The 12,630-nt window shown below is 31.0% G+C and overlaps 1 protein-coding gene across 10 annotated transcripts; it reads left to right on the top strand.

Moving 5' to 3' along the window:
- Positions 1-4,784: 4,784 nt before the first annotated feature.
- Positions 4,785-11,097, top strand: LOC131596595 (AAA-ATPase At3g28580-like). 10 transcript variants are annotated; one of them, XM_058869312.1, is made up of 12 exons: positions 6,724-6,911; positions 7,038-7,732; positions 7,823-7,917; positions 8,012-8,113; positions 8,208-8,273; positions 8,394-8,457; positions 8,614-8,719; positions 8,908-9,007; positions 9,461-9,821; positions 9,917-10,023; positions 10,397-10,513; positions 10,841-11,097. In XM_058869312.1, exons 7-12 carry the CDS (start codon positions 8,676-8,678, stop codon positions 10,961-10,963), a joined length of 852 nt encoding a protein of 283 aa, XP_058725295.1. In that variant the 5' UTR covers positions 6,724-6,911; positions 7,038-7,732; positions 7,823-7,917; positions 8,012-8,113; positions 8,208-8,273; positions 8,394-8,457; positions 8,614-8,675; the 3' UTR covers positions 10,964-11,097. The 10 variants fall into 10 exon arrangements, with proteins under 10 accessions (XP_058725287.1, XP_058725293.1, XP_058725288.1 ...); XM_058869304.1 differs by lacking the exons at positions 9,917-10,023; positions 10,397-10,513; positions 10,841-11,097 and having other exon boundaries at positions 4,785-6,911; positions 8,957-9,007; positions 9,461-9,546; XM_058869310.1 differs by lacking the exons at positions 8,908-9,007; positions 9,461-9,821; positions 9,917-10,023; positions 10,397-10,513; positions 10,841-11,097 and having other exon boundaries at positions 4,785-6,911; positions 7,038-7,105; positions 7,192-7,278; positions 7,593-7,732; positions 8,614-8,901.
- The last annotated feature ends 1,533 nt before the right edge of the window (positions 11,098-12,630 follow it).

Below are 12,630 nucleotides of genomic sequence, written 5' to 3'. Positions count from 1 at the left end.
ATATATATATATATATATATATATATATATATATATATATATATATATATAAGAGTAAAGATATATGTCGAGCGTATAGTTTTGTAAAGGTAGCTAAGGTTGCCTTGTTTAAGAATAGTTATGTACACGATTCGATTTCAGCAGTGGCCAATTTTTTAAGCATTTTTAATTCAAATTTACAAGATTTTATATCAAAACCGTAATCTTTAGTATTAGACTGCGCTTCGCCCCTGTTGCCTTTAAAATAAGAAATGACAACAACATAAAAACCACAGTTTAAAGTAAACAGGGGACGATTTTGTTTCGCCCACAGTTACAAAACTGCAGCATAAAGTGTATACACTACGATTTTTAGAAAAAATTTAAAAATGTATCAACGAGTAAAAAACTGCGGTTTATTATCTTATAGACAACGCTTTTTGGAGCCGTTGCCTATTCTTCCGTTTCTAAAGCCAAAAATGTTGTAGTGCTTGGAAATAAAGAATAATATTTGTTTCCATTTGACATTCTTAATTTTCACTCCATATTCTTTTTTTTTTCTCTTTCTGAAATTTGTATGTTGGTTCACTTTAATGGTCTTGCCACCTTCATTTTTACTGTTGGACTCTCCATGACTACTCTTTTTTTTTCTTAGTTCATTCTTTTTAGTTAATTAAGCATGTCATATAAACTAGGGATATTGCATGGGAAGACGATTGAAAAATAGCACACAAGTTTCATGCATCTTCCACTTATTAAAAGGAATTCATACAATTAGACATTCTTCCATTTTATTTATAGATTCTCATAGGGATGGCAATGGGCAGGGTTTGGGCAGGGTACTATAGTACCCGTTCCCATACTCGCAGTTTAAAAAAATCCCCGTACTCGAGTCCAAACCCGCGTGGGTATCAATATTCATACCTGTACTGGTACCCTGTGGGTACTTCAATACCCATACCCATACCCGCTTACCCGCATTTATAGTAAAATTAAACCATTTAATTACAAAATATCATATAATTTAAGTCTTTTTAACAATATTAAAAAAAATATGCATGTTATTGTTGAGTTGAGAAACAAATAAACACTTTTATTAAAATGTGTAATGATTTAATAGCGATATATTTTTAAAAAATGTAGAAACATGCATTTTTTTATATAATAATATAAATGACATTATAGAAATATGTAGTGCGGGTATGGGGCGGAGTGGGTAGTAAGGCACCCGTGCCCGCACCCATACCCGCATATTTAAATGAGTAATTACTCGTGCCCGTACCCATTTTTGTGGATTTTTACCCTACCCGGTGTCTGTATTTTTGTGGACACCTACTGGAGATGAGCCAAAATTTAGAAGATATATTTAATCTTCAATTCTTTAACTTATTTTAATGTTCCGCTTTAATACTTTAACTGAAAAAACATTACAGTAAAACACAACAGATTTCAAAGTTTAAATGTAATTTAGTATTTATACTATAAAGTAGAGATTTCATTTAAGTAGATGTCATAAAGATGATCATAATAAAACTAAATTAAATAAATCTTAAGCTTTCTTGTACATCTATGACACCCGAACTTACAGTTTTATTTGCCAAAAATTAATGGAAGAACCAAATAGAGTAACAAAAATGATATTAAGGATTAACATAAAATGTTCTTTACAGAGCAGTATATATACTGATTTGTTCCAATACTTCTGCAATAATCCACCATGTACCTTGATAAACTGTACAATGAATAGATGTTTACAGTGGCAAATTAATAAGAAAAATGGTATTCACATGTTATTTAGTTATTAAAACAAAGAATGAAATATATATTTTTTATAAAATATTAAATCATACCTGCTTTAAATTTTTTATTAAAAATATCATGTTAAAATTTTAAAGAATTAAAGATACGTTTATCAAGTTCAATAAATAGTCAAGATCCATACAAACTCACAGATTTTTAACTAATTATGGTATATAACTTAGTAATTTGAGTAAGAGACAGAGAAAACTCACTACTAGAAATATTTTGTTTTCATGTAGATTTGAGCTAAAATTCCATAGGAAATAAGTATCCTGCGGTTTTTTCTGCCGTTTCTGATCTTCAGTTAAAACTTTCGTGAGTAATTAAAATCTGGAGGTAAACCCGCATTCGAAATCCGCAAATAAATTCATAGGAATCAAAATCCGCAGTTAATATGCTTTGAAATTGAGACTATAATTTAGAGACTGTAATTTGAATTAAAAATATTCAATATATTATAGTTTATGTTATTTTTATAGTATTTTCAATCGAATTATAGATTTTGAAAAAAAATGGATACATCAGCTTCACACATAAGCATATAATTAACATCAACATCAGTCACAACTTCAATTTTCTTTAAAATTTGGTGGTGTACATACCACAAATTACAGTTCCCTTCTCACTGGACTAGTGGTGCAAAAACATGATTTGTTTCATAATATCACATTATAAACCACAGTGACTACATGCAACTTCACAACTAAATCTCGGGCATCCAAGGCTTTAGGACTATGATAGTCATAAAACAACTAATTTAAGGAATGCTAGATATTAAAAAGATGTAAAAGCAAGGATCAAATTGTCAAATCTCAGACATATCTTAGTACAGATGCAATACTAATTCATAGAACATACATCAAATGTTATACGATTATGCTGGTCACAACAAATAAATTCCCTAAGACTACTTATTGCTTAGCAATTGTACAACCATAATATCCAACACCATCAGAGTTTACTAATAGACATTAAACAAAGTTTAAATACTTTTTATATAATAATGTAACATTGATTACAATATATGGATTATAATCTTTTGCATTCCAATTTTTACAGTCTTAGCTATTTTGCATCATGATACAAAAAAGATGCAACACTATTTTATTATCAAATAAACTTCTTAATTTCCTTTTTTCTAATCTCTCATGTAACATTTTAGCTCCTTTTCAATCTCCGTGTCTGACTATTTTACGTGATGTTTCAGCCAACATTGATAACCTTTGAAGCAATATCGCATCCTCTTCGCCTCATCGTCTTGCAATGTTCAGCTTCGTCATCTCGGATATTTAAAAATATGTCAGATTCTCTAGAGGGGAAATAGAAATAACCTTTATGAGAAATTTTACTTAGTTGAACATTTCAGTGACTGGGTTTCAAGACATACCTATCTTAGACCTTCTAGTATTTGCAACTCTGGAAGTTTGAAATTCATTTGGAAAAAAATATATTGGAAGTGTGAAATTTCAGTTTTTTTTTTTTTTTTTTGCCTCAAGTAAATAAATTTAGGGGTGTTTCCAAAATTAAACTAGTCCAAAAGAAAACTGAATCCAACCGAAACCGTAAAAAACTACATTTTGTTCGAATGTGTTTGAGATATATTCTAATAAAACAGTGTGGATCGGTTCAATTTGCGGTTAGTATTTTGCAAATTGAACCAAACCGCATTACGTTACAAAATTTTATTAAATAGTATTCCCTCTGAACATTACTATAAGCAAATATTCTCTTTTTAGGTTCATTGAATAATGAATGTATCTGGTCTTTTATGTAGATCAGATACACTCATTATTCAATGAACCTAAAAAGAGAATATTTGCTTTTAATTCAGGTCAGAGGAAGTATATTTTATCATATTCTTTATATGATATTCATTTTAATTTATATATCAACAAAAAATAAAATATTATTCACTTATAAATACTATTTTGACAAAATATATTTTATCGTATTGTTTGTATAATATTTATTTAAAAATGCAATTTCATGTATATCATTCTTTAAACTTGTAAGACGCAATTTTATGTATCAAATTTTAAATTTATTTTGACAATTTTAATTTTTTTAATGGAAATATGTGAATGAAAAACACAAACCGCATTAGCTAAAGAATTTTGGGGTGAAGTTGTGTCGATTGTGACATACACATTGAACAGATGTCCGACGGAAAAATTGGAAGGAATTACGCTAGAAGAATGTTGGTCTAGTGTCAAACCTAGATTGAGAATTGTCAAGAATGATTCAATGAGAATCTTATGTGAAGAATTAGCTGCTGAAGTTGAAAGAGAAGAAATTCGACAAGAAGAAGTCAGAGGTGATGCAGGTCCAAACAGACCTCAGAGAACAAGATACATGCCACTATCAATCAATGACGGCCATCATTTCTGACACATCACGCTTTTATTTAAAAATTCTTTTAATGACATGTCAGACTCTTGATTTTCTATTAGATGACAGTGTAAAATTATTTTATACTAACAGTGCATTAAACCCATAAAAAACTTTATACTATAATACATTATCATAAAATAAAATAAATGTGAGTTGAATAATAAGCTTTACTAAAAATTAAATAAAAACTACAAAAATTAGTTTAAGTTAGATTCAATTCTAAAATCAAAATCAAATTTATGTGAGAACTTTCAAATTGATCGCAAATCAAATTTACACCTCTATTGAAGACCAAATTGCATCAATCATTTCAAATGAACTCTCGAAATTAATTAAATAACATACCTACCCCATTAATTTGAAAACTCATGGAACTTTTGTGTATTACTAAGTTGGTCTATTTCTTGTTGCATGTGGTCAAAGTCCAAGCTGTTATGAAACAGTGTACTATGAAAAAGACATGCAAGTCTCATTCACTTGATCAACTATCAAAATCTCATGATTATCTTTTGTCATTAAGCGTAACAAACTCACGAGAAACAAAACAAATGATCCTTAACTATGTTATATAAACATACAAACCCTACAAAGTTTAAACACAAAAAACAGAAACATGGGTGAAATTTGGGGTCTAATTGGTTCAAAGCTTGCAAGCATTTTGTTCATGTGGGCTATGATTCAAAGGTATTGTCCTCATCAAGTTCATTCTCTCATAGAAAAATTCTCACAAAAATTAGCCAACTTTTTTTACCCTTATGTTGAGGTTAAATTCTTTGAGTACATTGGTGATTACTATAGAACCAATGAAGCTTTTACTTTCATTGAACACTACTTACATTCCAAACCAACCAACCAAGCTAAGAAACTCCGAGGTGAATCTCTGAGAAAGTCTCTAGTTCTCAAAATGGATGAAAGACAAGAGTTCCATGATGAGTTTGAAGGGATTAACGTTGTTTGGAGCTTAAGAAAGATTGTTCCAAGCACTAAATCTGTTTCATTCTATCCAGCTGATGACAAAAGGTATTACCTTCTAACCTTTCATCGCGGAAACCGCGATTTTGTCGTGGGAACTTACCTTAACCATGTTCTTGAACATGGTGAGGACATTGGTTTGAGTAAGAGACAGAGAAGGCTTTACACAAATTGCACTAGTGGTGATTCTGATATGAGAGGTAAGTGGAGTCATGTGATTTTCGATCATCCATCGTCTTTCGAAACGATTGCGATGGATGGTAAGAAAAAGAAAGAGATTGTTGATGATCTTGTTACTTTCAGTAAGGGTAAGGACTATTATGCAAGAATTGGTAAGCCTTGGAAGAGAGGCTATTTGCTATATGGTCCTCCGGGAACTGGAAAATCATCACTAGTTGCTGCTATTGCTAATTTCTTGAAGTATGATATATATGATATTGAGTTAACTAATGTGAAAACAAATGCTGAGTTAAGGAAGCTTTTGATCGGAATCACGAGTAAGTCCGTTGTTGTTATCGAAGATATCGATTGTTCGCTCGATCTAACCGGTCAGAGGAAGACAGATTCGGAGAATGAAAATGAAGAAGATGAGAAGAATGAGAAAAATGAGGTGAATCAAGTTGTTGCTGCTTCTATGAGTCAATTAAAAGATGAAGCAAATAAGAATAAAAGGAGTAGTCAGGTAACACTTTCTGGATTGTTGAATTTCATTGATGGGATTTGGTCTGCTAGTACTGGTGAAAGATTGATTATATTTACTACTAACTATGTTGAGAAACTCGATAAAGCGTTGATTCGTCGAGGACGAATGGATATGCATATTGAGTTATCTTATTGTTGTTTTGAGGGATTCAAAATGTTGGCAATGAATTATATGAGTGTTGAAACACATCCTTTGTTCGAGACGGTTCGAGGTTTGTTGGAAGAGAGTAATATCTCACCTGCTGATGTTGCTGAAAACTTGATGCCTAAGGTAGCTAATGAAGAAGTTGAAACATCATTGGAGAGGTTGATTCAAGCACTAAGAAGCTCTAAGGAAGAAGCAAAGAAGAAGGCTGAGAAAGCAGAAGAAAGCACTGGTGAAGGAGAGGATTCTGCACAAGACAAGAAAAGCTTGCTTGAAGATGAAGAAGAGATTGATAATGGAAAATCCTAAGCAATATTTGAGATTATTAAGTACGAATATATATTTCTAAGTTTACATTAGAGTCTTATTTTACATTAGTATAGTTAGATTAATATTATGCTTCCGACTAATCCAAATTTGTACTTAATATGAAACAATGTTATGGTTATGCTGAATTACAAACTCAATTTGTAGTTTTGGCATAATAACAAAGTGCAAAGTAGGTTGAATGTTTAGTGTTATTATGACTATGGTTCACTACTAGAAAATATCAAATTAACTACCATATATTTGCTACAGATTGTTTTAGCGGTTAATTTGAAGTTATAAAAGTGAGTTTTTACGGAATTGTTAATTTTTTTTTACATATTACTGAGACTAATTATATATGTTATTATATTATATTATTACATGTAGAAACTTAAAAATATACTTTTTTTTTTTTTTTAAATAACAAAAAAAAACATGTTCCCTTTCTCATTCTCTCTTTCTCCTCTTTCTCTCTCTACACTCGTTTTTCGGTTTGAGAAACCATTGCAACAGAACTCCTCGATCTCTCATTCAAAATCAAGATCGTTTCGTTGACTCGCGAGTCTGATGCAAACTTTCAAGATCGGTGAAACTTTAGCTTCGTTTTCTTCAGGTTCGATTTTTCGCTCTGACTTTGTTTGAAGTTTGAACCCTAGATTAGGCCTCAAACCCTAGTTCAGCTTGATCTGATTAAACTTTTCGTTCTTTGACGTTTTTTCTACGCTTGTTTTCGTTTCAGATCTAGTTGATTCTCTACCTCATGCTTTCAATTCGAAGCTCAAATCACTCTATTCGATTCCTCTCCATGTTAATTTTTTACTTTGTTGATTTTATTGCTTTAGATTTGTTAGGTTTTGAGATCTGAGTTTTTTATTTGGTGTTTTTGTTTACAGATCTGAGTTTATTGGTTTTCAATTTTCTTGAGATGTCGAAGTTGAAGACTGCATCATATTGGAAATTGGTCTCGGCTTCTAGTTCTTGTATGAATTCAGGATTCCGAGCCTGATGCCGATGCCGATTACTTTGTTTTATATATCTAATTTTTAAATTTAACAGATATTGAAAGGTGTTGAACATGAGTTTGTTTTCAAATGAAGATAATGGAAAAGCATGGGATCATAGTGTCATGTAGAAAAATTATCAAGTTTTATAATCGCTTATTCTATAAGTTGTAAATTAACTGTTTATCCAAACAAGACTTATGAAATAAGTAATTATGTGATAATGTTTGGTTATGCTTAATTAAGTTGTTTATCTAAACATGGTCTAATTGCTAGATTACGGGTTTGTACAGTGAGTCACTTTACGTTGTATGGATTATTGATGAGTAATAAGTCAGATTTCCATGTGGCAATGGCGCCTCAAAGAGCCAGAACCTTCTATGCCTCTTTATTGGACAGGTTTAGGAATGCTTATAACTCTGATTCAATCAAGGTATGCTATTCATTTTTTGTTAAACTTCAATTTAAATTTTTATTAATTGATCTGATAAAAGATTTTACTTTTGATACATTGTTGGTGTAGACAGTTTTATAATGCCAACAAATCACAACCAACCTATGTGTGATTTTAGAAGTAGTTTGTGAAATTGAGACTTTGACTTCTCATTAAGTAACTAGGTATAAGTTATAACAATGCATTATTTTTCGTTCATGTTGTAAAAGATACATGTTATATCTACTGATTCTTTCAAAACTTCATGGTGTGTGACAGTCGCGTGCAATAAAGAGAGTTACGAAGAAATGATAAAGATAAATGAAAATGAGAGATATAATCAAGTGAGATATAGGAGTTTTAAAATGCTAATCACCTGAGGTCTGAACACTTTTCGGTTGTTTTTGTTTTATGCCTTTCAACCTGTTTAGTTGTATAAAATAAAATGAGATGATTATATGGTTTAATCCTACAGGTGGAGAATCTCTTACTTGAAGTTCTTTTAGAAAATCTCATTGCTTGCATATCCATACGTGTTAATGTAAGTCAATATATACATATGTACCATGATTTATATTAAATATATTAATGGTATGTGAAAATAAAGCTATGAGGTGATTAGAAGATCAAATGTTACTTCATTACATTTTTTGTTCTGCAGGAGATTAGCATAGGAATTATCGGAAACCTTACCTGCCACGAAGTTCCAATGAAGCGTAAATAAGGTAATTTTCTCTATTTCAGATCTAGTGTTTAAACAAATGAAAGAAAATAACCAAGTTTTAGGCGGTGATATTCAATTTGGTGCTTTAAGTAGGTAAAATACTGCTGGTTGTATTTGCTTGTCTTAGTCTTGAGCTTTTGTTAACTTTTCTACCCAGGATATGTGACAACGGCCAAAGGAAATGAGCTTGTGGATTACTTTTTGAAGCGCGAGCTACTAATGGGAATGGGAATATATGTGAAGGATATGTTTTGTTTTATAGGGTACTAAAATTAGCGATACATTTAATAGAAAGTGATAAATTATTTGAAAGAGTATTTTTCAATAGTAAATATTTCCCATACTTCTTCTATACATAGTTATCTTTTCCTCTTTTAGATAGTATTTGACTTTATTTATAAAAGTTTTTTTGTTGTACTTTTGTGGTGGCTCCTCGTTGTCTAATGCACAGGGAGGGGGGAACTTTTGAGGAGCTACTGACTTATGATCTTGCTATGCAGTCTGATACTGCTGTTGTACTAGACCATGGCACTGATGTCTTCATTTGGCTGGTATGTCTCCTCTTATATGTTCCAGCATTACATTTTCTTAGTTGACCATGTGATAAGTTACTTGCAGTCCTTGTCATTTCATGGTTTAGAGGTTTTTGTTGGGTAATAATCTAAATCAGTAATACAGCATTTCCTGTCCTGCCAGCAAATGCTTAAATTGTTTTTAAATTTGCTTCGTGTTGTTTAACCTCTAATGGTAATGGACTCGACATGTCTTTGCATTATAGAATTTAGAAACCATAGTTGGTCTGGTCACAATTACTCAGAGTCATAGTTACTCAAAGTCTTCATCAAGAAAAGCTCGTAAGCCTAAGCCTTAGATTCTTTATTTTCTCACATCATTAAATTATTTGGCAACTCTGTAAAACTGATAGATATGTTGTTGCCTAAAGTAATATAGGATGATTTTATGAATTCTATCATGTATATTAATCCGGTATACTTCATTGACAGATGATACCAAGGAATTTTGTGAAGAAATATGGAGAATATCTTCCAAAAGCTATATGTCTAAAGACTCCCAATGGTGCAGACTGGAAATTAAGTTTGGTAGAAAGTGATGGCAAGATATGGTTTCAAAAGGGTTGGAAAAAATTCGCAGACTATCATTCTCTATATCATGGCCATCTTGTTTTCGAATATGAAAGCACTTCCCGTTTTGAAGTAAGAATCTTTGATAAGAGTGCTTTAAAGATAAAGTATCCTTTCAAAAGAGCTGAAGTCAATAATGAAGAAGATTGTAGAGCAAGTCAAAAGAGAAAAGCTTACTCCTCCTTTGACATTGGAAGCACTAGTTGTGTTAAAAAACACAAAGGTATAAGTTATTATCTTTTGTATTCAAGTTTAGTTGTCAATTTTAGTAAAATTTTTACGGAAATTGGAAGATTGTATGATGTGCCATTTTTGCAGGAAAACAAGTGAATACAACACTTAAAAGAGCAAAAGAGTTCAAAACATGCAATCCATCATTTGTTGTTGTCATGGGTGCATCTTATGTTGGAAGTCGTTTTCTTTTGGTAATTTTAAGACTATAAACCTGTTTTTAACTAAGTCTTTTTTTCCTCTTCAAGGATAAATAGAGAAAGGGAATGAAAATCATCACAACCATCACCACCAAAAAAGTTTTAGTTTTTTTTGAATTAATGTTGATTCTAGTGCATGTTTTAGTAAACAGTATAACCAAGAAGCAGTTTAGTTTTTCAAACAAATATTTTGCATTTTTATAAATAGATGTGTCTTGCATGTGATTGTCATTTAAACTTCATTGCAGGAAATTCTCATTCCTAAGGTTCTAGTATACTCAAACTCATGGCTATTGAATTATCTGAGTTGAAAAAACCATTTCATTCCTAAGGCTTTTGTTAATTATTTTATGGATGGATCTTCTAGGGTGCTGAACTTGTAGCTGATGAAGGAAAAAGTGCCGCTGCTTTGGCTGCATGCAGGACATTGGCTGAAGAGCTGACCCAGTTCCGATTTCCAGCTCCTCGCATCCTCGCATTCAAGGTTAATTTTCTTCTTTATTATTCGTTCTCTATGCCATTTTTTGCTTGTATATAATAGGTGTTTATTGTATAAGAGCTTTTATGTATAAGTTGTTTCTAAAGTCAAGCTTTTATTGTATAATAGCTTTTATGAAGAGGAAATGAGAGTTCACTGAGTTAGATGAAAATAGTTTAGGAAAATATAAGTTGCATGGAGCATAGAGATATCATGAAATTTTTCCATAAGATCATCAAAACACATACATGAGTGCTTCCTGCATATTTGGCTCATATAAGTTCTTCCAAGCGTGTCTGAGTATATTTTGTTATATTCTATTGTGTTTTGTAGGTACAATCTCATGTTGATATATATCATTTTGATGATGAAACTTGGGGAGGAAGTTTTGACATGCCAAAAGAAATGGCACACTCGCATTTAAGAATGGTGACAGATGGAAGATACATTTATTAGATGCAGATTTTAAGCCGCATTTCTACTTATTGTAATGATATTTTAAGTGTACTAATAATTATTACTCATATTTGACCTATGAATATGTATGAATGAAGTTTAAGAGAATTGTAGACTAATTTTGGAGAGTTGCATATTTATTGTTTGGGTCGTTCATAATGAATATTTTAACTAGCCTGATTAATTTTCTGAAAAATTGTAATCTAGCCTGATTAGTTTTAATCAGAAAAAATTATAAATATATTTAAAAATAGCTTGAGATTTGCTATGATTTTCTTGCAGTGATATTGTAGCTTTTTAGTTTGGAAATATAAGTTTAAGCTGGAGGTTTTGCTATAGTTTAGTATGGATTTAGCTAGGAAACTTTAAATATTAGTTGGAATTTAGCTAGGAATGTTTGGTCTAGATAATTAGCCACTCAATCCATGCTACGGCTTATACTGTAGTTAATCCATAACTAATCTCCAACTAATTTTGTTTGATAGGGATTAGCTACAGATTGACTTCTGTTTTTGCCGTAGCTAAACATAGATTTTCTTGTAGTGGTTGTTATGTTGAATTATATATATTTTTAGTTTGTATTGCAATGCTATTATGCAAGTCATTATATTAAGTATTTTAAGATTAAAAAAACTTAGTTATGTGAGCTTTTTATCCTTTGTCCATTTGCATATTGGCTTTTACATGAGAATAAATAACTAAATAAATAAATGATACATAAAGTAGCATAGCACCATTTTTTATGATAAAAACCAGGTTTGATTTCATCTTATCAAGTGACTTTGCAACTTTTCTAAGGACCAACGCAAAATAGAAATGATGTAATAAAAGAAGTCATGATCCATGATACCAACTTCAAATAACCTTAACTTGCTTCATTTAACAGTGTAGAACAATGAAATATGAGTCCTTTACCAATAAGTGTACAGAGTCTCAAGCCAAAAATAAAATAAAATAGAACAAGTGTATTTTAGATTTTAATTAAGAGTTGGGCCGTGGTAGAAGGAAACTCTACAAAGACAAAAAATATTAAAATTCACAATCCATTGTTTGTGTTTTTTTTACTCGTGGCTACTTTGTTTATCCAATGAGGTGCTATCGCATAATAGCGAAAAATTAAAAATGTCCATCAATTTCGGAGATGCATCTTCTGACGTATTTATCATCCATTTTATCATTCTGTAAATGAGTCACTCACATTTTTTATAAAATTTAGTTTGGAAATGTATTTCCGAAATAATTATAACTATATATTTTCATAACATGTTAACAGGAAAACAACACGAAGCCGATCTGCAACACATATAATAGGTAAATTAGTTATCTTGGATGATGCACACGTAGACATTATGTATGATGTTTATCTGAATTCTATTGGTCTTTTCAAAACCAACCACAACACCATATACCTTACAAATCTCTGAAATCTTAAACAAATTCTCGAAGAAACATCAAATTCAATAAATGAATCTTCTTAACAGTCACAAATCTCAAAAGATAAGATTTAGATCCACATGACAATGAAAAAAGAATGAGGTAGAAGATGAAAGATTTCGTTAGCACTCAAGAAAGATTCAAAAACCTTTTAAAAATGAGAGAACAAGTAAATTATGGATTTTCAAAATTAATAGTGGAAGTGTATGTTTTCCAACAAATTTTTTGAGAGA

Source organism: Vicia villosa, linkage group LG4 (genome assembly GCF_029867415.1).
Source record: "Vicia villosa cultivar HV-30 ecotype Madison, WI linkage group LG4, Vvil1.0, whole genome shotgun sequence".
Taxonomy (NCBI): Eukaryota; Viridiplantae; Streptophyta; class Magnoliopsida; order Fabales; family Fabaceae; genus Vicia; species Vicia villosa.
This window is presented reverse-complemented; position numbering and strand designations above follow the sequence as displayed.

Excerpts from the sequence above, each read along its gene's own strand:
- LOC131596595 (XM_058869305.1), top strand. The coding sequence starts at position 4,835 with ATGTGGGCTATGATTCAAAGGTATTGTCCTCATCAAGTTCATTCTCTC.